Source organism: Dermacentor andersoni, chromosome 6 (assembly GCF_023375885.2).
Source record: "Dermacentor andersoni chromosome 6, qqDerAnde1_hic_scaffold, whole genome shotgun sequence".
Classification (NCBI taxonomy): Eukaryota; Metazoa; Arthropoda; class Arachnida; order Ixodida; family Ixodidae; genus Dermacentor; species Dermacentor andersoni.
This window is the reverse complement of record NC_092819.1, coordinates 26,787,308-26,813,643: the sequence shown is the minus strand read 5'-3', so window position 1 is coordinate 26,813,643 and position 26,336 is coordinate 26,787,308. Positions and strand designations below refer to the sequence as shown.

Sequence of the window (26,336 nt, the reverse complement as noted above, 5' to 3'; positions counted from 1 at the left end):
ACCACCCGGCCATCGCCTACGTGGATGCGGCCCGATACGTCTTGCCCGGGGACGCCTTCGCAGTCGTCTCCGTCTCCCCCTCCTCGGCACCCTCGGCACCCTTGGGGCCGATAATCACGGCCGCCACCGTTCGAACGCCCTACGTCGTCGAGGCTGAGGAGGCGGCCATCGCTTTAGCCGCCACCTCGACCGACGCCAGCGTAATACTCTCCGACTCCAAGCACGCCATCTCCAATTTCGCCCGAGGTCTCGTCTCGCCTACCACCTTACGGCTCCTTCGCCCACTTCTACTGGAGGACGAACCGTGTCACATTGAACTGGTCTGGGTTCCCGCCCACTCGGGTCACCCCGGCAACGAGTTGGCTCACCAACACGCTCGAGGATTCGTCGACCGAGCGGTGGGCCCCTCCGCGTCGGACGCCCCGGTGCCGGAGCCCCTGGTCACCTACCACGACATTACCCAGCACTATCGCCTCGAACGGTACGCCTACCCACCCCCACATGGCAGTCTTCCCAAGCGGTCCGAGATCGCCTGGCGTCGCCTCCAGACCCGCACCTTTCCGTGCCCGCTAGTGTATTCGCACATCCACCCTGGTGTCATTGATCCACGCTGCTGCCTGTGCGGCGACGTTGCCTCCTTAAACCACATCCTCTGGGGCTGCCCGGAAGACCCCCCACCCACCGACCTCGTCTCGCCACCCCCCACCGACGAACAATGGGAGGCCCTTCTCTCCAGCACCGACCGAGACATCCAAACACGGGTCCTGGCACGAGCTGAAGACTCCATCGTGAAGCACGGCCTGGAAGCCTACATAGCTTAGCCACCCTTATCCCTTACCCCTTCTAATAATAAAGTTGACACTCACTCACTCACGCCTGAGCCTTAGAAACAGCTCGTTTCTAAGGCAACACCGCGTTCACTAGAGGCGCTTTTGTACCGCTTTGGAGCATCGAACTCGTGGCTCAGTGGTGGCCTTTGACTTCCTACATGCGCGCTTTTCATTGAATTACCTTGCATCTGTTAAACGGAAAAGACTATACAAAGATTTACTTGATGTATCATTACCTGTGCCTGTCTATCGTTCTATGTGCCGCGTTGAATCCAGAGGAAGAAACGTGCTCAAGCGAGTGAAGCGGATGCCGATACGGTCATCCGCAAAAACCTTTTTCTTCCATTTACACAGTGGAACGCTCCGAGTGAAGCCATGGCTAAGAGAAAGGGGAATATTTGTGCCGTGGTCTGTAAACTGCTCAAGATGCAGGCAACCAGAGACGATTGAGCATATCTTTCTTGATTGTTCAGATGCAATGTTCTTGTGGGACATCCTACAAAGAACGTTGAAAAAGGAATTACCGATAACACCGTACGGCATCCGCTTCTTGCCAACTGAGAACGCAGATATGCCATGTGACATGTTTATGGCAATATGTTTGCATAGCCTGTGGAAAACAAGAATGGATGAGCGTCATGAGAGGCTTGTTATTCAGCCTGCGAGAGAGCATTTCATTGAAAGCGTGCTATATCTGCGTGAAGCTTATAAAACGAGAACCACCCGAATGGATGCATATATTGGATGAACTAGCGGTAATCAAGTGTTTTTAACTATTCGCAAGGGCCCAAGACGGTCATTGCTTTTATCATTATGAAGTGTATCTGTTTATGCCGTATGTGTACATCGAAGACCGGCAATAAAGAAAAAAAACTCGTGGCTCAGTGGTAAGGTCTCCGTCTCACACTCCGTAGACCCTGGTTCGATTCCCACCCAGCCCATCTTGCAAGTTGTTTTTTATTCATTAAGTGCCTGCTGGGATTTATCGCTCACGGCCAACGCCGCCGACGCCGACACAAGCTTTTCTGCGACACGAGCTCCTTAACGCTGTCGCGTTAATAGTTTTCAGTTTGTATGATTAAACAACGCATGATCTAGACATGGTGAGGCAGAATGTGTTTGCATTTTCCATTTCAACGCAACCTAAACTGCGCTGTAGTGCCTCGAGTATGCTATAGGCATTGTAATTGGAGCCGTAAAGAGCTTCTTCATGGTTTCGATTCGAAGTTGTAGTGAACTGCTTGGTTTCGCGAACAATGCGCGGCTCACCATAACAACAGTCGGCTGCTTCCGTTGCGGGAGGGCTGTGCCATATCGTCGATAAAAGCTACTGAGGGCCGTTATGACACATTTCGTCGCTTGCATTTGATTGGTTCTCGATCTTAACCATGAAATTTTCCTTCATGTGATTGCTGTTATGGTATTCGTGAAGTAAATATATACTATACACGATGCGCCGTCGTCTTAACGGCCAATGCGTTTCTGGGCGCCTATTTCAGAGAACGGGGAAAGTAGTACCAAACCTTTCCACACAAAATGCGCGCCTATCCCTTCCTTTTAGGCCTTAATACATGCAGTTGCCATATTTGACTAAAACAACTCACCAGGGTAATAAAAATCATGATGACAGCTTCGCTGGGCAGTGTCCTTCTAACACAGATTTATAATGTTGACACCAAATATCAGCGTACTTTTTCTATGTAAAATGCTATGCCTCTCATACTTAATAAGGGAATGTCAAGTGTTTAGAGGAGCATCATAAATAACTTTCATTTAAGACATTCATTTAAGCAAAATTTATGAACAGACACGGTGCATATATGCATTGCAAGACCAGTATACCCTTTAAACGCTACATAGCTTGCGATATCCAAATCGCAAATTTTCATGACTTATGCGGTTTCGAAGAACAAACTGCGGTTCAGGCATGGCAGCAGAAATATTCCCAAATAACATTTTGTAAGTACGGCTCGAGCCGCCAATGACCCAAGCACGCACGGAGCCTAGGGAACGAGCGCGAGCGGCCTGGAGCGGCTTCCTGGCCGTGACGTCACTCGCAAGAGGGCGCCACCCCAAATTCTCGCCGCTATATATATGGCCATGCGCGTGACACAGCGCCGGCTCAGAGACGCTGCCTGCGACTGTGGGTTCTTCCGGAGTATGTCAGCCATCGAGCCAGCGGCGGGTAGTCCAGAGACGCTGCCTGCGTCTGTGGATTCCTCCAGAGTGTGCCAGCCATCGAGCCAGCGGCGGGTAGTCAGGCATCGAGGCCTTCAACGACGAGGTCTTGAACATCGTTGACGATCATCGAGGCCTTGGACCTGTAGGCACTACCGCCAGACATCTGGAGTAAGTATTGGGAACGCGTCTTGTCCTTTCGGGGCTCCAGCTTTTGTAGCCTTTATTGCTTTCGGGCTTAGGTCAAATATCGGGTGGTATTTTCTTTGTTTAGCTTGTTATTTTACGCTACTCCCTTTTTTTCTCATGTGTTCTTGAGTTAGGCTTGCTTGATGTGTGTATGATCTTCTGGCTAGGGGCTACGCCGTGGTAAGCCTCGGTAGCTCCTCAGGATCTGCCGCTTGAGTTTTTTCTTCGCAGTGGAACTGGCAACGTTCCTGTGGCCATGATGCCTACCGGCGGCGGTATGATCAGTATGAAAAAATCAAAGACGATTCAGGTAGAATTGCATAAGACTTCAGCTCACTTCCGGCAGATCACTCAGGTCCGCCACTTCGGCAGAGGTAGTATAGTAAGGCTGCTCGCCAGACCAGACATGTGTCGAGGAACTGCTCAATTGTTTGACCTTCGCTTCGCATCCGGTGAGCTGTTTCGTACCACCACAGCTCGCATGCTCTAGAGGCATTGTACTTCTCATAGGGGATCTCCCGGCGCTTTCGCTGCGCGCATCACAGGCTCTTCTGAAACGCACAAAACTAGGGGCGCGATGGCTGCAAGGGGACGAAGTGGCTGCTTCGCATAGCTTCGAGTCGGGCATACGGGTATTCGCTGCGCGCGTTTGTGACCCGTCGCACAACTGTCGCATGATTTTTAACGCGAGAGCGTTAAGGGCCCCCGTGTCTCAGAAAATCCGGCGTCCAGCGTTCCGCGTCGGCTGTGCGCGAAAAAGATTTTTTACGGCACTACAGCTCCTCTTCGAGCACTAAAGTTGCTCATACCATGTTCTGCATTTTTACAAAGTTATTCCTCGGAATTTTCAGAATGACAACCCACAAATAAATGTCATGAAGCAAAACAATGATAGCGCATGTGTTTATTTTAGTGTTTATATTTCAAATCTTCTCAGAATCGGTCAAGGATCTTGGAACGCTATCGCTTTCCACAGTTAAAGGCGAAGCTTAAGCGTACTCCAGATTTTTTCGCTAGAGCTGAGACTCGGACGCGTCGCAGAACACTCGAGGCACGACGGCTGCTATGGGTTGAAGAGGTTGCTTTACTTCTGATACAATTGAGTATGGCCCGCGAAGCAGCCACCGAAGAAACAGGCCAGCACGCCTAGTAGTGACGAACTCACATCTTTATTGCCAAAACGCGACTACTGCGGCCCCTTATATATTGGCTTCTAGGCATGGCGCAGCAGCAACACAAGAAGCAGGGCTGCCAGGGGGCGCTGCATTTAAGAAACTTTTAACATTGTGTCAACTTCGTGTCGGATTCATCAATCTTTGGGTATTCGCTGTGTGCGCTTGTGCTACATCGCACAACTCTCGAACAGCTTTTCTTCGCTGCGCGCGTTGACTGCTACACAGGTTGAAGCCTTCGCTGGCTCTCAAACTCGGGGAGCACAACACTCGGGGAGCCTTCTTTGGGTGGTGCAGTTGGTGCAGAAGCAGCTTTTCGGTGGGCGTGTTCGTAGTCCGCTGTGGACGGTTGCAGAGTTCCTCACAGAAGCCGTTGCTGTGGAAAAGGCCCTGCAGCAGCAGTCGAACCGGTATGAGTGGCAAGTAAATGCTGCTTCAACAACCATCGGTCTGGGAACTTTCGCAGCCACTGACATTGATGCACTACGTGAGATAATACGCTCAGTAGTCCACCACATGCTCTAGCAGCTGTACCGGGCGGAGCAGCCTACATTCAACTACATCGCCGACAACGTGCATAATTCGCACCCCGACCAAGCGCTCCCGGCGAGTGAGTTTCGGTGCACTACTTGCACGGATGGGTGAGGTGCAGCTTCCTTACATCGGAATTCCCACCACCCGCGGCGAGCGGCTTCCGGCGTGTTACGCATTGAGACACATGGAGGCGCTCCATCTGTGCATCAGCATCGCTAGCTCCCGTTAACTCCCCCCCGCACCACCACATTGCGCTACGTTCGGCACAGGCGGTTCACTTCTAAAGCAACCGTGCTGTCACACGTAAATCAGACATTTGGTGCACGCCTGACCGACTACCACTTTGTTATCATTATGGTGAGGCGGGCCCGTATACCGCGAGTGCCACTACCACTAACTTGTACTGCAGGGTTTCGATGTGAATTCACCATGACCCCTGTTCTGACAGAGGCCACATGAAATTGAAGAGTTCACCACCCAGCAGTGGGGGCCACAGTCACTAAGGTGCCAGGCGCAATCGCTATGGCCGTGGCGCTCCTAGCCAAGTCGTGCAGGAACATCGAGCATGATGCAGGGACGGTCTCCAAGCCCTCGCCTGGAAAAGTGATGTAGGTGACCTTTTTATGCAAGGCAGCTGATACGCAACATGCTGAAGACCTGCATCTGGGGCGACCTTGACTCGACGGAGGTTTGACGATGTTTGTATCCAGAGATTTGACGACGCCTGTACCTCAGCTATGCAAGGTCTAACTAAAAGCTATGCAATGACTAACATCAAACCTGCCAGAGACTTCAGCTCAAGTGATGACATCAAATCTGTTTAACAACTTATGAATCTCATCTCGGACGTACACAATATGCATTTATTAGTGAACCAAAAATTGATTTTTGAGAACACATGGCCTGGGTTGCATGCTCCACAGGTTGTGTTAGTGCAGGTAAAATTAGCACCTTCAAATGTCCCCATAAGGGGAAATACGGCTATTTGATAGGTCCACGTCGTCGTTCAAGATTGAATTTGCAGACATTTTTCCCGATAATGCATAATTGCTGCCCCCACCCTATTTGAATGCTCTTTTACAAGACTATTTTGCTCATTGCCCAATAAATGTTAATGGTGACTGATGCTTCCGCGTGTGAAGAAAAGGCAAGCGTGAGGATCTACTTGTCACCCCTAAATGGGTGTTTTTCTCTTTGCCTGTCAGACTATATCTTCTGGCAGAAGTTCTGGCAATAGTTCTTGCTTTATGAAAGTCGCCCCTTCATGCTACAAGAGTTGACATCATCACATTCTCTTCTGTGCAGTGCACTAATGCATCTACAAATTTGACAGCTTTAAACACGTTTTGTACACTAGCTCCGCCCCACTTAGTCTAGTCCATTCAGTATGGATACCAGGCAACCGAGACATTCCTCTTAATGCAATATCAGACTCTTTAGCACGAGTATATTTAAATGGTCTTGTTATGTCAATGAGGTTATGTCTGTCTGCCAACTGCGCATATCCCTGCGGCTGGATGTAGGCAATTTTGTTTGACTGAAAACAGAAAAAGATTATCATTAGAAAAATCTAGACGTTATGCATCTTAATTAATCTTGGAACTGCCAACGGTGTACTAACTGACAATTCGAAATATCATTTACAAGGCTGCGTTGCTGTTTTTCACCACCTCATTTTTACTTGCACATATGTAATCTGGTGGTTTCCCTATTATGCTACCTCTGCAATGAGCCAGTCCGTCGATCATTTTTTACCATCATGTCAGCGGTTTTCTACAATACAAAAACACTGTTTCGAAATTCCACTTCAAATTCTAGGCCTGCCTTTATGCCGTACCGCTGTACTTTCACTTGGAGCAATCATATTAGGTTACAGCTGCAGGAACGCTTGCCCAGCCATGTATAATTACTTTTGTGACACAAAAAGCTTGCCTTATTAATATTTTCCATGATTTATTTAATTCTCCTTCAATAAATTATGAATTTATTAAATTTAGATAGCCATGACACAAATTCACATTTACAATATATGCAGTGTAATTGTTCAAAACTTGCTCAATTCTTGCGCACGTTTAAGAAAGTTATCCTATCTGTCCCATCAATACAAGGCTGAGTAACTTATGCACTACCTAATATCATTTATTATCGGTATCTTTCTCATCCTCAATTAATCTGTATTCCTTTTTGAAAAAGAAATGTTTTTACCACCCGGTTCGTGACCTATACCCCACAATGAGTCTGTGCCAATAAATAAGGCATCTTTGGAAAGGCATGATTGATGACAACCACCTTGTTTCTCTTAAGCCTGTCATCTGCGTGGGCCGTTGGAATCATCAAGCAGTTATGGTCCCACTTCGAGGAAGTTCCAGAAGCACCAACCAGCTGTCACGTACGCTTTATTCTATTGTTCTTTCTTTTTATACTTTGACTCATGGGAATCTCTCTGCAGACTGTCTTCTACTACGGCCGTCCTTCTGAATGCCTAAATAATGCCATTTTGTTCATCGCCCGCTTGAACTCTCCATTAATTTAGATACTTTAAGAACCGCCCAACTAGAAGTCGAGGCGTTGATATAAATGGTCCTAGGCCAATGGACCCCACATAAGCATCCCTCCACTAAGAACAGGTTTTTCTTTAGCAACCACAAGATAAGTTGCATGACCTCATTCTGGCCGCACATACCTATTTCCAACTAAATATGTTCGCAGCTGGATTTTCGACAACATTCAACTCTAAAAAGATAAAGGGCTCACTATTTTGCCAATAAGTGGAAAAAAAGCGCCTGTTTCCATAACAGTGAAAGCATGAGTGTGGCCTTTAAAGGGAAACTAAAGAAAAGTACTACATCAATTAACAGTGCAAATTACTTTTTTACAACAATTTTTTTTTAGTTTGAGGTAATAAGTTGATTAATTCACCTAGAAAAAGAATGTGAATGTCGCACTTATTTTAATTCGCGCTGAACCATTAGCGCCTCCACGTCAGTGTGACGTCACGGATTCCATCACATTTGAGCCATTTTGGTCCAGCAGGGCAGTCGAAACTGATCGAGCTCAGTATTTAGCCCATTTTGCAACAAAATGCTATGCATCTATACCAATGTAACATTAAATAGACCCCAGCAGACGCTTCCGAAAACCTTGACGTCATATACTGGGCTGGTATGCAGAAACTGCAAGGTGGCGTCGCCATCATTTTTTCATTGTTGCGTCATTTCTGTCTTACGAGTTTTTTTTGCGGTTTTAATATATTGAATAGTATCATAGAAACACGATTTACAAGTTCAGCTCAAGTTCGTGTTTCTCTTTATGGGGTTCCTTTAAAACACAAGACATATGGCACAATGCGGTGTCCGATACGACATGCAACAAGTCTGAAAGGTGCCAGTTCCAAATGATGGAACATGTTGAAAACTTATGGGACCTGTTGGCTACTCCAACTTATGGAACCTGTTGATACGACGAACACGTCGTGCAAAATTGTGCCTTGTGTCTCCTCTTTGCCCATTGATAAAAGACCATGTGGAGCGATATGAGCTGCTGTAACATGGCTGATCTGCCATTTCCTACCGCAGGAGTGCGTGTACAAAGGAGTCATGTTTGCAATTGTGGCCTCATCATTTGCGCTGGCTGTGTATATGGTGAAGCTCCTCAAAGAACTCGTTGAGGTGAGTCAATAGGCACCAAATGAGGACGAGGTGACCTGTATTATATGAGTGCTCCAGCAGGGTTATTGTTTTGCCATGGGTACCTTTCCTTTCCTTTTCATTTTTTTTGCTCTGCGGTACAGAGCCCATACTCCTATTTGTGTTTTGAATAATAATAATGTGCGCGATGCGCTCGCTTTGATAGCAGGAAGGGGCATCTCGGGAGATACAATTGGCAGCGAGCTTTGCAAGTTATTGCAGCTCATTCTGTAAATGTTGCGTGCCTAAAAACTTTATTTGTCTGCGATAGAAGTGTTCTCCTCGTCGCGATGGGTAACCCAATATACAGCGATTTCTAAACAGTTGTGAGGGCAGAATGCTTCGAGTAGAATCCTTTCGACAAGTTTTTCCGAACGAAACGGACGTGATACTGATGATACTGTAATCAGTATCATAGAACTGCAACGAAACTTGTTAACTCTTTGAGGGTCAATTTTTTTATGGTGCCCCCCCCCCCCCCCCCACCCCCCAGGGTCGACTTTCTTGTTGCAAATTTAACATCTTTCGAGTGACCTATATGAAAAACATTAGCCACGATTTTTTTAGTTACCATAAAGTGACAAAAATGTTTTCTGTGGGTAAACATGCATTATATTAATTCATTTAATAATAGCCTTTGCAGGCAATTATAGGAGTAGAAAAAAATATAAATCGGCATGAGCATAAGTTCAACAACCGCATCCGACTATTCATGAATACGGATGGGCTTGCATAAATATTTATGATGAATATAAGGAATTATATACACTGGAATAGATGTATTCCAATTCGGCACTTGGGCAGTAGTCAATATTGAAGGAATTGCTGCTCGGCTCTCTTGCAGAAGAGCAATCAGCGCGCATTTCAAAAGTGTAATTGAACAGTGTATGTGAGCACACACACTCTATGGATGTGCGGTCACAACCATCAGAAGAGGGGGGGGGGGGGGGGGGCTCAGGCTCCTCTAACAACCCATGCCTAATCAGACGCCAAAGATTTAAGAATTGATAAATCTTGGAGGTATTGAACCTCCTTGTAAATCGAGGCAATTGAAGGTGCGCATGCACATGGCGATCTCATGCAGTGCATAGAAAAACCTTCATAGACCTGATGTGCTCACCTGTCTCGGTAGTTGTGGAGAACAAGTCCTGCGTCGCCTTTGTTGCCCTAGTTTTACTTCGCTCTGTTTTTTAGCTACGAGTGCGTTTCTTTCCTTTGTCCCGTTTGTGATTTCTTAAACTTGCAATGGAATAGAATCTAAAAGCTTCCATGGCATCGATTTTCACATGGAGAAGAGCTATGGATACTAGGAATACCACATTTACAACCTATATACCTGGATCATTGTAGAAGTATATGTATGTATATGTGTGTATATGTATGTACACACACACATATATATATATATATGTGTGTGTATATATATATATATATATGTATATATATATATATATATATATACAACACCAGATAGCATAGATATGGAGTTTGAAATACTGTATTTACCTGAATATCACCTGGACCTCTCTTCCGATAAAACGGGTCAAAAATTGCATGCACGTTAGAATCGAGTGCGACCATAAATTCATGTTACCATATTGCCATCGGCTTTCGAAAAAAGGCTTCTTCGTACGCGCTTCCAGCCCAGCGACATTTTTCTCCAGTGCCTTAGGTCCCATTTGTCTGTGCCAAGCACAGAAGTTCGAGGACGTGGACCTGTCTCTCGGCGGCACCGAGGTGGGCCAGCATGCTTTTTATTTCATTGTTCTTGCATTGAGGTTCAACTGCTTGTGTGTGTGCATGCGTACATCCGTGCGCATTATACTAATGTGAACCAATATGCATGGAATTCACCTCTGTAATTTGGTGTGTTGTTAAAATAAAAATTACATGTTTGAACTTTTAGCCAGTGAGAGGAGTCCAATTTGAAAAAAGGGCATTCTCTTACAAATTTAGCCAACACGCATTAATGCAGACAAGGGTGTGTGGGCAAAGTTTTGCTCTTGGCTAGATTTCAACCAGTGCAATAAATCTAAAGCGAAAGTTGGAAGGGAGAGCATGAATCGGCATTCATAAACAAAACCTTGAGAAAGAGGGACATTTTTTAAGGAATGCTGGAAATGTTTGCCTGGCCGTACACCTGGCATGCTTCTCCAGATGAGATTGTTGACTTGTGAAATGGTCCACTCAAACACAGCATGCATGCACCACCTGCACATTTAACAAGCATAACGTTGGGTGTGATGAGAAAGCTAGGGAAATGAAGGCAAGACTTGCAAACCGATGCTACAAGGCCGATGTGGGCCCACACACTGGTCATTGTTAGCAGAGATTGTCATTGTTGTGCTGACATGGCTGTGCTGGCCCTTCCACATTCCAGCACCACGCCGGACAACGCCTGAGAGACCCGAGAGTGGGTACGCTTTGGGATTTGCGGCCCGTGCTAGTGCATTTTTCCAAGGACGGGCTTCAGGGCCAGAACAGCGTCCGAGGGTGGGTGTTCTATTCTTCTGCTTGGCATGATCGGCTAGGAGGTGACACTGTAAATATTTTGTATAGTAAGCTCACTTGAAATAAAATCTGCCCATGTAAGAAATTTTTTACTTCTATTGAAGACAGTAGGTCCTGATGCTTTCACACGTGTGCCGAGCATACTTGAATGTGTCTACTTGAAAAAACTGGAAGAAAAACTAGGCTGGTTACAAGCTTCATCACCTATTCACATAGCATGCTCCTTAGCAGAAATTGATAACATGGAAGGTGCTTACTAAAATGTGTTAACTCGGTGTCGTCTGGTCACTTTGCCGACACACTAGGTGTGCCCGGGTTGTATTTTCGGAACATTCGAAAACTTTGAAGGTCAGTGGTCTCTTCCATCATTGATTAAATCGGCTGTTATTCCATCTTCTCCTGCTGCTTTTTCCTGTTTCATGGCTTGCAAAGGTCTTCAAACCTCGTCGCTAGGTATAGCAGGAGTCTCTGCAACCTGTTCATTACTGCTTCGAATGGAGGTATCATGGCTCCTCTGGCTACTGCACAGGTCAGTATAGAATTCTTACGCTGCTTTTACTACTCTTTCGAGAATGCTAATGATATTACCCTGCTTACCTTTCGGTGCATACATCTTGGTTTGTCCTATGCCAAGTTTCTTTCTCACCGATATCAGGCTGCATCCATTTTTATGGCTTCTTCAGTCTTTCTCACATAATAGTTTCGAATATCCCTTATTTTCGCCTTGTTGATCAGTTTTGACAGTTCCGCAAATTCTATCCTATCTCGAGTTAGGCACTTTCAGTTTTTGGCTTTCTTTATTAGGTCCTTTTGTTAGTTGGGAGAGCTTGCCTACTAGTGCCTTGGTGTCTTCTTGCCTCCAACTTCACTTGTTGCCTCCGAAGCCAACCTAGTTACGGTTGCATTTATTAGCTCTACGTCATCGTCATCTCTCTGTTCTAAGGCAGCATATTTGTTTGCAAGTACCGGCCTGAAGTTCTCTGCTTTTACCCTCACTGCGTCTAGGTTGACCTGTTTCTTGACCAATTTAGCTCTTTCTCTCTTCTCATGGAGGTGAATTCTAGCCCTCCCTAATCTGTGATCACTGCACTTTGCCCTACCTATCACTTCTACATCCTGCACAATGCTGGGATCAGCAGAAGGTATGAAGTCAATTTCACTTCTTCTTTCACCATTAAGGCTTTTGCAGGTCCCATTTTCTGTTCCTACGCTTTCTGAAAAAGGTGTTCATTATTCGAAGCTTATTCCTTTCTGCGATGTCTACCAGCATCTCTCCTCTAGCCTTCCTAGAATCGACGCCGTAGTTGCCAATTGCTTGATCACCAGGCTGCTTTTTGCCCACTTTTGCATTGAAGTTGGCCATTGCTACAGTATATTGAGGTTGCACTTTTCTCATTGTTAAGTCAACATCTTCATAAAGCTGATCTACTTCTTCGTCCTCGTGACTGGACATTGAAGCATAGGCTTGTACTACCTTTAATCTATACCTCTTGTTAAGTTTGATTACGACTACAGCTACCCTCTCATTAATGCTTTAGAATTCGTCAATGTTGCCCGCTATGTCCTTATGGATTAGGAATCCTACCCCGTATTGCTTCTTATCTAGGCGACCTCTATAGCAGAGGACATGTCCGTTATTCAGCAATGTATAAGCCTCGCCAGTTCTTCTAATCTCATTAATGCCGATAATATCCCAAACAATGTCTGATAATTCCTCAAAGAGTCCTGCTAAGATAGCCTCACTCGAGAGGGTTCGGGTGTTAATCATTGCAAGGGTCAGTTTGCATTGGCAGCCTGTCTGGATGCAGGGATTCTTAGCACCCTCTGCTGCGTTGCAGGCCTGACCGCAGCCTTGGTCATGTGCTCCGCAGCTGCTGGGGACTGAGGGCCATAGTATGATTGAGTTAGCCATTTAGGAGGGGGTGGCCGAATACTGCACCAAGGAGGCCAATTCCTGATCTGGTGAGGGAGTCTCGTGGAAGCTTCGTGAGCCTTCCTAATTTGGTCGTACGTGGATTAGTATAGCCCCACTCGCTCTCGGCATATTGTGCTGGTGACGGACATCACTCCAAGCCTACAGAAGTTGTGCAGTGCAGGAGGTGAATTTCAAGCTCGCCGTCATTAAAAAAAAAAGTACAGAGGTGTCTTTCCATGGCAACCGAGCATTCGCCATGGCTCAGTCAGATAATCCCGCCGGAGGGGAGGCTACCTTATCGCCGACTAGTACAGCCCCGAGGGCCCTACATGCCTAAAAACTTATTTGATTTGTCCGCGATGGAAGTGTTTTTCTGATTGCCATGGGTGACTCAATATAGAGTAATTTCAAAACGGTTCCGTAGTCGCACGTGTGCAGGTGGCACGGCGTAGTGTTGATGAATGGTTCCAGCGTTGTTGTTTCGGAGTCATCCGTACGCATGTGGCTGTGAACGCGGCTAGATATACATTTTCTGCAAACTGTAACAATACTTAAATGTGTGAAAAAAAAGAAAAGGAGCATAAATAGAAAAGAAACTGTCAGCGCTTGCGGAGAATGCACTAGTAGCTTGTTCAAGGCGGTACACAATACAACTCATGGTCTCGGCTGCCTGTGGAATGCTTCGAAGTCTTTCCGAACGAAATGGACATGGTACTGATGCGCAGCGAAAGGCTGAGACGTCTGATATGAGGAGGGTGCATTGACTATGTTTTCTTTTCCTTTTTTTTTCTCTGCAGTATAGAGCCCATGCTGCTGTGCGTGTTTTGAATAATAACGTGCACGATGCGCTCGCTTTGATAGCAGAAAGTGGCATCTCAAGAGGTACAATCTGCAGCGAGCTTCGGAAATGATTGCAGCTTATTCTGTAAAAGTTGCATGCCTAACAACTTTGATTTTTCCGCGATAGAAGTGTTTTCGTGATCACGACGAGCAACTCAATATAGAGCGATGTATACACGGTTGTGAGGAGGGAAGAATGCTTCGAGTAGAATGTAGAATGCTTCGGAAAAGTCTTTCAGAATGAAACAGACATGATACTGTGATCAGTATCGTATAACTCCACAGAACCCGGTGAACTCTTTGAGGGTCAATTTTTTTATGGTGCCCCCCCCCCCCCCCCCCCCCCCCCCCTAGGGTCGAGTTTCTTATTGTAAATTGAACGTCTTTCGAGTGACCTATATGAAAAACATTTGCCACAATTTTTTTAGTGACCATAAAGTGAGAAAAAATGTTTTCTGTAGGTAAACGTGCATTATATTGATTCATTTAATAATAGCCTTTGCAGGCCATTATAGGAGTAGAAAAAAATATAAATCGGCATGGGCTTAAGTTCACCAACCGCATCCGACTATTCATGAACACTAATGGGCTTGAATAAATATTTATGATAAATATAAGAAATTAGATACACTGGAATCCAATTAATACACAATTCCAATTCGGCACTTGGGCAGTAGTCACTATTAAAGGAATTGCTGCTCGACTCTCTTGCAGAAGAGCAATCAGCGCACATGTCAAAATTGTAATTGAACGGTGTATGTGAGCACACACACTCTATGGTTGTGCGGTCACAACCATCAGAAGGGGGGGGGGGGGGGGGGGCTCAGGCTCCTCTAACAACCCATGCCTAATCAGACGCCGGAGATTTAAGAATTGATAAATAGTGGAGGTATTGAAGTTCCTTGTCAATTGAGGCAATTGAAGGTGCGCTGGCACATGAAAATCTCATTAAAAAAATTAAATTATGGGGTTTTACGTGCCAAAACCACTTTCTGATTATGAGGCACGCCGTAGTGGAGGACTCCGGAAATTTCGACCACCTGAGGTTCTTTAACGTGCACCTAAATCTAAGTACACGGGTGTTTTCGCATTTCGACCCCATCGAAATGCGGCCGCCGTGGCCGGGATTCGATCCCGCGATCTCGTGCTCAGCAGCCTAACACCATAGCCACTGAGCAACCGCGGCGGGTGAAAATCTCATGCAGTGCATAGGAAAACCTTCATAGATCTCATGTGCTCACATGTCTCGGTAGTTGGTCAGAACAAGTCCTGCGTCGCCTTTGTTCTCCTAGTTTTACTTCGCTCTGTTTTTTAGCTACGAGTGCGTTTCTTTCGTTTGTCCCGTTTGTGATTTCTGAAACTTGCAATGGAATAGAATCTAAAAGCAAAAAGCTCATACTTTAACGATTCACGAGTTTCCTAAGGCATAGGCATTCATTGTAGAACGGCTGAATACTTGAGGCAAATTCAAACTGTATCCCAAGTTAGCGTGTCTTCAGAGCACAAAATTCAAAGGAGAAAAAAAAAGTGTCGCTGCCATGGCATCGATTCCCAAATGGAGAAGAGCTATGGATACTATGGATACCACATTTCCAACCTATATACCTGGATGATTGTAGAAGTATATGTATGTATATGTGTATATATGTACGTATATGTATATATATGTATGTATATATAACACAAGATAGCATAGATATGGAGTTTGAAATACTGTATTTTGTCGAATCTAACGTGGACCTTTCTTCCGATAAAACGGGTCAAGAATTGCATGCACGTTAGGATTGAGGACGACCCTAAATTCATGTTACCATATTGCCATCGGATTCGAAAAAAGAGTTCTTCGTACGCACTTCTAACCCAGCAACATTTTTCTCCAGACCATGCCATCTGTGTTGGGAAAGGCAGTACAAGAGGATTCGACATCCGTATCTCGTCAAAATGCTGGTGGGCTAGCATGCTTTTTATTTAATTGTTCTTGCATTGAGGTTCCACTGCTTGTTTGTGTGCATGCGTACATCCGTGCGCATTATACTAATGAGAACCAATATGCATGGAATTCACCGCTGTAATTCGGTGTGTTGTTAAAATAAAAATTACATGTTTGAACTTTTAGCCAGTGAGAGCAGTCCAATTCGAAAAAAGGGCATTTTCTTACAAATTTAGCCAACGCGCATTAATGCAGAGAAGGGTGTGTTGGCAAAGATTTGCTCTTAGCTAGATTTCAACCAGTGCAATAAATCTAAAGCGAAAGTTGGAAGGGAGAGCATGAATTGGCATTCATAAACAAAACCTTGAGAGAGAGAGGGACATGTTTTAAGGAATGCTGGAGATGTTTGCCTGGTCGTACACCTGGCATGCTTCTCCAGATGAGATGATTCGTGAAATGGTCCACTCAAACGCAGTATGCATGCACAACCTGCACATGTAACAAGCATAACATTGGGTGTGATGAGAGAGTTTTGGGAATGGAATGTAAGACTTGCAAACCAATGCTACAAGGATGATGTGTGCCCACACACTGGTCATTGTTAGCAGAGACTCTCATTTTGGTGCCGACATGGCTTTGCAGTGCGAGCGGGAACTTCCTTTTTCAGAACAGCCTTCGGAAAGGTTTCTTCTGTCCAAAACACCCGCGCTGCTACGAGCCAAGACAGTCGTCCCAGTCAGTCGACTGTGAGTATTTTAGCCTTCTGCTTGGCATGATCTGCTAGGAAGTGACACTGTATATGTTTGGTATGTATAGTAAGCTCGCTTGAAATAAAATCTGCCCATGTAAGAAATTTTTTTCTTCTATTGAAGACAGTTAGCAGATCCTGATGCTTTCACACATTGTGCGCGCATACTTGAATGTCTGCTTGAAAATAACCTGAAAAAAAAAAAGGCTGCTTACGAGCTTCATCAGCTATTCACGTAGCATGCTCCTTAGCACAAATTGACAACATGGAAGGTGCTTACTAAAATGTGTTAACTCGGTGCCATCTGGTCGCTTCATCGACAGACTAGGTGTGCCCTGGTTGTATTTTCGAGACATTCGAAAGCTTTGAAGGTTAATGGTAGATGGTCTGTTAGCTGACAGCAGCACACTCATCCTATCTTGTATAGCAGATATTTTTCATGGGATGGTGCGACCGCACTTCATTTCTTGTCTATATAAACGCGGAAAGCATGCATTTTAAATCAAGACTTGTCAAGGCTTGCGGCATGCATGCGTTTTTTAAATCGTGAAAACCATCATGAAGTGGTCGATGGTAAATGCACTTGTTTTTATTGCCCTAGCATGGAAATGGGTAAGGGTTTGGTCAGCTATGTTTTAAAGTATAACTGGTGAAAGCCTTTGTGGGCTTGAAATAAGTTGCAAGTAAGATGTGCAGTGCTGAACATGCATAGTGTCCTAATAAGCGTGCAGACTGTGGCAGCTGCTATGACACAAAAATCGCGTCTTGGTGAAAATGGAATCAAGTCATTGTGTGGTCCCAGTGCTGTTGTTCACAAAAAACACAACACACGACTATGCCAACATACAAAAAAAAGGAGAATTATTTATTGTGCCAGCTGTACGAGCACTTCAGCTGGCCAAAATGCTAATAATAATAATAATAATAATAATAATAATAATAATAATAATAATAATAATAATAATAATAATAATAATAGTCACTTCTGGATGCCGTCTCGTGATTAGATCCTGTTTGCTCGTGCCGCTTTCACTTTCTGAAGCCGAATGGGGAGCATTCCACAGGTCAGTCTTGCAGCATGCACCGTCAACGCACATCACCATCCTGCAGCTGAAGAACAGGATGCAAGTTCCACGCATGTCCAAGTTGTTCATTCTGTGATGGGGCCTTAACATTGAAATGCTCGCACCGTCCCTCATTGCAACAGCGTAACTACGACACCCGACTCCCACCATCACGTGTGTGTCATGTGGGGAAGCCAAACTTCGCGAGACAGAGTCGTGGGAAAAAGAGGAATGTCAGGGGATGAGAGGGGGGGAGTCGAGCGTTCCTACTATTAAGCACAGAAATGGCTTGCCTTGTATATAGGAATACCATGACTAGCTGCACTGTAGCATACTCACAGATACGACAGTACAGTTTCGTGAATCCTGTGTGGAAGAGTGTAGAAAAGGAACTGGACAATGCAAAGTGCTGACTTACAATTTATCTTTATTGAACATATGTTGCATGAAAAGCAACAACAAAGAATGAAACAAAGTCTAGAACTGCAAATCATCATCAGCCTGTCTTATGTCACCTGCGGGCCTCTCCCTGCAATCTCCAATTACCCCTGTCCTGCGCCAACAGATTCCATCTAGCACCCGCGAATTTCCTAATTTCATCGCTACCCTGAGTCTTTTGTCGTCCTCGATTGCATTTTCCTTCTCTTGGTACCTATTCTGTAACCTTAATGGTCCAACGGTTATCTAACCGGTGCATTACATGACCTGCCCAGCTCCACCTTTTCCTCTTGATGTCAATTAGAATATCATCTATACCCGTTTGCTCTCTGATCCAAACTTTCTGTCTCTTAACGTTATGCCTAGGAATCTTCGTTTCATCGCTTTTTACGCAGTCCTTGACCTGTTCTAAAGTTTTTTTGTCAGTCTCCAAGTTTCTGCCCCCTATGTCAGTACTGGTAAAATGCACTGATTGTACACCTTCCTTTTCAATGATAATGGTAAGCTTCTAGTCAGGAGCTGGCAATGTCTGGCGTATGCGATCCAACCCATTTTTATTCTTTTGTGGATTTCCTTCTCGTGATCAGGGTTCCTAGTGATTGATTGACCTAGGTAAACGTACTCCTTCACAGACTCTAGAGGCCGACTGGCGATACTGAACTCTTGTTCCTTTGCCCGGCTATTTATCATTATCTTTGTCTTCTGCATATTAATCTTAAACCCCACTCTTACACTCTACCTGTTAAGGTCCTCAATCATTTGTTGCAACTCGTCTGCATTATTGCTGAATAGAACAATGTCATCGGGAAAACGAAGGTTGCTGAGAAATTCGCCGTTGATCTTTACTCCTAAGCCTTCCCAGTTTAATAGCCTGCATACTACTTCTGAGCCCGCATTGAATAGCATTGGAGAGATTGTGTCTCCTTGTCTGACCCCTTTCCTTATAGGTATCTTCCTTCTTTTCTTGTGCACAATTAAGGTAGCTGCAGAACCTCTGTAGATGTTTTCCAAGGATGTTACGTAAGCGTTCTGTACACCTTTATTATGTAATGCCTCTATGACTGCTGGTATCTCTACTGAGTCAAATGCCTTTTCGTAATCTATGAAAGCCACATAGAGAGGCCTATTGGACTGTGCGGATTTCTCAATAGCCTGATTGATGAGATGGATGTGATCCATTGTAGAGTACCCCTTTCTGAAGCCAGCCTCTTCCCTTGGTTGACCCAAGTCCAGTGTTGCCCTTACTCTGTTGGAGATTATTTTAGTAAATATTTCATATAATACTGGGAGTAAGCTAATGGGCCTATAATTTTTCAATTCTTTAACGTCTCCCTTTTTGTGGATTAGCATAATGTTTGCATTGTTTTGGCTTTCTGGGACCCTTGAAGTCGATAGACACTTCGTATAAAGCGCCGCTAGTTTTTCATGCATTACGTCTAATCCATCGCTGATTAAATCGGCTGTTATTCCATCTTCTCCTGCCGCTTTTTCCTGTTTCATGGCTTGCGAGGGTCTTCTAGCCTCGTCGTTAGTTATAGCAGGAGTCTCTGCAACCTGTTCATTACTGCTTCGAATGGAGGTATCGTGGCTCCTCTGGGTACTGCACAGGTCAGTATAGAATTCTTATGCTGCTTTTATTGCACCTTCGAGATTGCTGATGATATTACCCTGCTTACCTTTCAGTGCATACATCTTGGTTTGTCCTATGCTAAGTTTCTTTCTCCCCGATTTTAGGCTGCATCCATTTTTTACGGCTTCTTCAGTCTTTCTCACATTATAGTTTCGAATATCCCTTATTTTCGCCTTGTTGATCAGTTTCGACAGTTGCGCAAATTCTATCCTATCTCTTGAGTTAGACACTTTCAGTTTTGGTTGTTTCTTTATTAGGTCCTTTTGTTAGTTGGGAGAGCTTGCCTACTAGTGCCTATATTCACTGTACGAATGCTTACTGGAATACTTATGCGAGCTAGAAGCATGGCTGGACAATATTCGCTTGTCCCTTAATGTAAATAAGTGTGCCGTTCTTGTCTTTCCCCTACAAGACCCAGTTACTATATCCCTTTCATGCCGTCACTCCACTATCCCACAAGTGGAAAAGGTCAAGTACCTTGGAATTATTTATGATGGTAATCTTGATTGGCGTCAGCATATTGAACATATAACTTCAAAAGCTTCTCGTGCAATGGGGATATTATGAAGGATAAGTAATTATCGATGGGGCATGCGCAGAGACACACTCATAAAGATTTACCGCATGTATATTCGACCTATACTAGAGTTCGGTTGTGTGTTATTCTCCGGCGCCGCGGCTTACAAGCTACGCCCACTAGTTTTGTTGGAACGGGAAGCGCTTCGCTTATGTCTGGGGCTACCAAAGTTTGTAGCCAACGCTGTGCTCTACAAGGAAGCACGATTACCTTCCTTTGAAATGAGATTTAAAATACTTACCGTTCAAACATTTATAAGGCTCTATGTATCCCCACTAAGAAGATCCCAGTCCATCTTCATCAAACAACGAGTCCAATTTTTTTGAGTCAGATGGCCACGGTTTCACGCGCCACAAGTCACTGTATCGCAATCGTTATTGAATCCGTTAGACGTAAATATAAACGATATAATCACGGAAAACAGCATCTCAAATTCACTAGTTATTACTTATGATGACCTATACCCAAATAATGCAAAGCAGCTTCCCTCGCATATTCTTAACGGCTTACTCCAGGATCACTTGAATCAAATCCACACTAACGTAATTATAGCAACGGATGCTTCGCAGTGTGAAGAAAAAAAGGCAGGAGTTGGAATCTTCTCATCATCATTGGACTGGTCTTTTTCTGTTCGGCTTCCCGACTTCACTCCAATATACCTAGCGGAATTCCTCGCTGTAGTCCTAGCTTTACGAAAGCTACAATCTTCCAGGTCAACGGTGGTAATAATCACAGATTCTTTGTCGCTGTGCACCTCACTTACTGCTTCCAGCGAGACACACATATTGAAAACTTTGTACTCACTGGCTCGAAGTCATTTTTTAGTTTACGATTAATATGGGTACCTGGGCACAAAGGCATATTTATGAATGAGGTGGCAGACAGCTTGGCCAAGCTTTCTATCAGCGGCCCAGTGCTTCCCCTTCTTCCAACGATGGGCTTTATCACGTCCGCCAGGTTCAGAAGATACATCCTTTTAACATCTCAATCGAACCTCAAATCATCCTTGGAACTACACCACTTAAAATTCCCTTGGAGCAGGAAGTTTTGCAAAACAAGGCAAACGGAAGTTACATTAACGAGACTACGTTGTCGAGTCCCATCTCTAAATTTTTACATGCACCGATCTGGTCTGGCAATATCCCCATTGTGTCATTTCTGCAATGCATTAGAGACGATTGAGCACTACCTACTGGAATGCAGGCGTTTCTCCTCCATGAGGAAAATGACATTAGAAATTACAGTGCCACAGCTTGGCCTGGCATTGAACACTCCGGTACTACTGACTTTCGGAGCGTCTGTGCTTGGGCATTCACACAGGAATGTGTGCTTCGACTTTGAAAAATTTATTATTGAATCAAACCGATTTCATTGATGACCGTATTATTCTATTCATTCCTCCTCTATTGCCTCATTGATATATTATAGATAATTAATATTTTTTCCTCCACGCAGCATGATAATCTACTGAACCATTTCGATTTTCCCTCGCCTAAATTCATGTAACAAAATTTTAGATTTTTACCTCCATTTTCTGAACGCATAAGCAAAGTCTGCCCGACTCTTGGCCAATCCCCGCGAGTGGGTAAGCGCCAAACTCATCAAGGACATCTTCATCATCATCATTATCGGCCTGGCGGTCTGGTGCCAGTGTAAATACCCTGTATATAGCCTCTTTCATCTGTGTTTTTCCACACGTACCATTATGGTGGAGGTCAGCGATCCCCGTCCTCACCACGCAACTCCGGAGTGGTCGGTACATCGAGCTTGTCACCATGCCTCTCTGTGACGAGCCGCCTCTTCAACGGCTTCGGCTTGTCCGACTGCTCCAATCATCACGGTTGCCCAACATCGCGACCCTTGTGTGTTCTCTGGCCTGGAGGGAGAGGACGTTGACGAATGGATCAAGCTCTATGAACACGCCAGTGCTAATAACAGGTGGGATCCAACGATCATGCTCGCCAATGTCATCTTTTATCTCAGCGGCACCCCACGCGTGTGGCACCAAACGCATGACGACGAGATAAACAGTTGGGACTGTTTCAAAGAAAAGCTCAGGGAACTGCTCGGCGACCCCATTGGGCGCGAGGCTGTCGCGAGAAAGGCTCTCGCGTCTCGTGTTCGGATATCTACAGAGCCCTACATGTGCTAAAAGGCATCGCCGATGATGCTTTCAATTTGCTTGTTTTCAGCCACGTCTCGATTATCGACGCCATCATTAAAGAATGTCGTCGCCTTGAACAAGCTAAGAGCCGCCGTATCACACATCACATCACGCGGCTACCCAACACTGCTGCTACGTCGACATGTCAGGGTCGACCGCGACAGACCACCCCCTGTGACAACGTACCCGTATTGTTCGCCGCGAGCTCGAGGCTGCCTGTTTGCCAGCTTTCTCCGCAACGCCTCCCGATCCACCAGCAACCACGATTGCGCTGATTCACGCCGTCGTCAGACAGGAAGTTGAGAACATAGGTCTCAACTTCGTGTGTTCATCGTCTCCACCCACGGTTCCCCAGTTCTCTAGCAGCCCTCCTCGTCCCCGGCAGTCTTTTTCTGCCACATCTCGCCGCAACCCGTCCGAATGGCGTACCCCTGATGACAGGCCGATCTGCTTCCGCTGCTGTCGCATCGGCCACGTCTCTCGTCACTGCCGCAACCGATGGCCACCACCTCCTCGGATATACACTGCAGCTCATTCCCGCCCCTTTGGACCTTCTGTTCCCTATGCCAACCGCCATGAACCCATTGCCGCTGATGCTCCTGCCCCGAACTTTCACTACAGCCGCTCTTCCTCACCTCGACGCCATCAGTCTCGTCCGCCCCAACCCCGTCTCTTCTCTCCGTCGCCTATCGCCTCCCGGATCCAGCCGGAAAACTAGGCACTGCAGCTTCTGGAGGTGAAGCTGCGTTCTCCACCCTGCCCTCAAATCCCCTGCTCACGTTACACACGAACCAAAACCTTCTTGACGTTGACGTTGATGGCTATCCTGTCACGGCACTCATCGATACAGGTGCATATCTTTCTATTATGAGTGCTGCCTTCCGACGACGACTGAACAAGCTCCTCACCCCAGCGTCGGCACGCGGCGTCCGCGTTGCGGATGGCGGCACTGTGCCTATCATCGGCATGCGTACGGCTCGTGTTAGCATCACCGGCCGCCACAGTCCTGTCCTCTTCACCGTGATTGCTCATTGCCCCACGACTTCATTCTCCGCCTCGATTTTCTCTCCGCGCATTTTGCTTTTATTGACTGCTCTTCCAGTACCCTTCGCCTTGAGTTGCCGATTCTCACAGAACCTTCTGACACACCCCAGTGCCGCCTACGCCCACCGGCTTTATTCGCCTGCCGCCAAAATCAATGGCCTATATTGAACTCTTGTCTTCCCCACCAGTCCCTGATGGCGAGTACCTCGTCACTCCTCTGCCTGACATTCCACTACAGTATGACGTTACCGTGCCTCACAGTATACTTACTATTACTGTGAACCGCACTTTCATGCTTATCTTTAATTTTGGATTGGCAAAGCAAATTCTACCGCAAGGTACTTGCCTTGCCAACGTCGATTGTCTCGGCGACCATCACGTGGCAACTTTATCGACCGATGCTTCTTGCGAGCTTAGCAGGCTTATCGTGCCAGCCTCGGCCGCCGATCCCAAGATACAGAAAATGGTTGTGACGAACCTGTCTTCTGCGCAGGCTGAAGACCTTTACCAAGTATTATCGTCCTACAGAGATATTTTCGACTTCGACGATTGCCCTTTAAGACAGACGCTCGCGGTCAAGCATCGGATTCTTACAGGCGATGCTACTCCTATTCACCGACGACCGTATCGAGTTTCTGCGTCGGAACGCCGAGTAATTCAAAGTGAAGTGAACAAAATGCTAGAGAAAAACATCATTGAGCCTTCTTCAAGTCCCAGGGCGTCACCTGTGGTGTTGGTTAAGAAGGATGGCACGTGGCGCTTCTGTGTAGACTACCACCATTTGAACAACATTACTAAGAAGGACGTCTACCCGCTCCCACGTATACACGACGCCCTTGACTGCCTCCGCGGTTCCAGCTATTTCTCTTCTATTGATCTTCGTTCTGGATACTGGCAGATTGCTGTTGATGATATGGACAGAGAGAAAACCGCGTTCATCACACCTGATGGCCTATACCAATTTAAAGTAATGCCGTTTGGATTATGCAACGCCCCTGCCACCTTTGAGCGTATGATGGACTCCTTGCTCCGTGGTTTCAAATGGTCCACATGTCTCTGCTACCTCGACGACGTCATCGTCTTCTCGCCCACGTTCGACGCTCACCTTGAGCGTCTAACAGCTATACTTCATGTATTTAGAAAGGCGAAGCTGCAACTTAACTCGTCCAGATGTCGTTTCGGCCGCCGCCAAATTACTGTTCTGGGCCACCTTGTTGGCGCTTCCGGAGTACAGCCTGATCCCGACAAAACTCGCACTGTCCGAGACTTTCCGGTTCCGAAGACAGCCGCAGACGTTCGAAGTTTTGTCGGGCTATGCTCGTACTTTCGTCGTTTTGTCCAAGATTTTGCGGAAATTGCTAGACCCCTCACTAATTTTTTGAATAAAGGCGTACAATTCTCGTGGGGTACTGCAGAAGCCGCCGCCTTCTCTCGTCTCGTCACTCTTCTCTCCTCACCCAGCCATTCTCGCCCATTTCGACCCTGATGCCCCTACAGAATTGCGTACAGATGCCAGCGGTCATGGCATAGGTGCCGTCTTAGCCCAGCGGCAGTGTGGCCAGGATCGCGTTATTGCTTATGCGAGCCGCCTCCTCACACCATCGGAGCGCAACTATTCCATTACGGAACGAGAATGCCTTGCTGTAGTCTGGGTGGTTGCGAAGTTCCGTCCTTACCTTTACGGTCGCCCTTTTTCCGTAGTCACTGACCATCATGCTCTCTGCTGGCTTTCATCGCTAAAAGATCCTACAGGCCGGCTTGGTCGATGGGCTTTGCGGCTACAAAAATTTTCATATTCCGTGGTCTACAAGTCTGGCCGCCTGCACCAAGACGCTGACAGCTTGTCGCGTTACCCTGTGACGACCCTGACTCCTCCAATATTACCAGTGCTGCTTGTGTATTCTTTGTGTCGCAGCGGCTTCATTTCGCCGACGAGCAACGTCGTGACGCCTACATCAGAGCACTCATCGACCGTTTTGAACACCCTCCGGCCGACGCCACTCTACGCCTCTTCGTCCTCCGCGACGGTACTGTGTACCGGCACAACCTGCATCCGGACGGCTCTGAGTTCCTACTAGTCATACCTAAACACCTCCGCTCAACCGTTCTAGAAGAGCTCCACGACGCACCAACGGCAGGACACCTCGGCGTATCTCGAACCTGTGACCGTGTACATCGCCGTTTTTTCTGGCCGGGCCTTGCCCGTTCCGTGCGACGTTACGTCGCCGCCTGTGAACTTTGCCAACGACGCAAGAAGCCTTCCCAGCCCCCCGCTGGTTACTTGCAGCCGCTCGACATCCCTGCCGAGCTCTTCCATCGTGTCAGCTTAGACCATCTCGTCCCATTTCCGGAATCTACATCAGGAAACAAGTGGGTTGCAGTCGCGGCGGACTACGCGACCCGCTACGCCATAACCCGCGCTCTTCCGACCAGTTGCGCAACTGATGTTGCGGACTTCCTCCTGCATGGTATCATTTTGATTCATGGTGCTCCGCGTCAATTGCTAACAGACCGTGGCCGTACGTTCTTAGCCAAAGTCATTCACGACATCATGCGAGCCTGCTCAATACAGCATGAATTTACCACCTCCTAATACCCTCAAACGATTGGCCTCACTGAGCGTTTGATCCGCACCCTTACAGATATGCTATCTAAATACGTTTCAGACGACCACCGTGACTGGGACCAGGCTCTACCTTAAATTACATTTGTGTATAACTCTTCCCGTCTCGAAACCACTGGCTTTTCGCCTTTTTACCTCTTGTATGGCCGTGAACCAACGCTACCACTGAACACTCTGCTTCCGTCCACCACAGCTTCAACAAGCGCTTATGCCCGTGATGCTATCGCCCATGCTGACCATGCTCGCCAACTTGCGCGCACTCG

General features: G+C 46.4%; 1 protein-coding gene across 11 annotated transcripts in view; it reads left to right on the top strand.

Moving 5' to 3' along the window:
• Positions 1 to 2,970: 2,970 nt before the first annotated feature.
• LOC129382271 (uncharacterized) overlaps positions 2,971 to 26,336 on the top strand; it is a 182,942-nt gene continuing 159,576 nt past the window's right edge. For 7 of the 11 annotated variants that reach the window (XR_008610371.1, XR_008610370.1, XM_055065982.1 and 4 more), the window contains exons 1-7: positions 2,971 to 3,179; positions 7,208 to 7,292; positions 8,479 to 8,571; positions 10,233 to 10,326; positions 10,970 to 11,082; positions 15,736 to 15,802; positions 16,453 to 16,531. Coding sequence is in view for 9 of the 11 variants with exons in the window: in XM_055065982.1 (XP_054921957.1) it covers positions 8,500 to 8,571; positions 10,233 to 10,326; positions 10,970 to 11,082; positions 15,736 to 15,802; positions 16,453 to 16,531 (425 nt within the window). In the remaining 2 variants the exon portion in view is untranslated. The remainder of the gene's footprint in view (positions 3,180 to 7,207; positions 7,293 to 8,478; positions 8,572 to 10,232; positions 10,327 to 10,969; positions 11,083 to 15,735; positions 15,803 to 16,452; positions 16,532 to 26,336) is intronic. The other 4 variants (XM_055065989.1, XM_055065987.1, XM_055065988.2 and 1 more) reach the window with 2 other exon arrangements.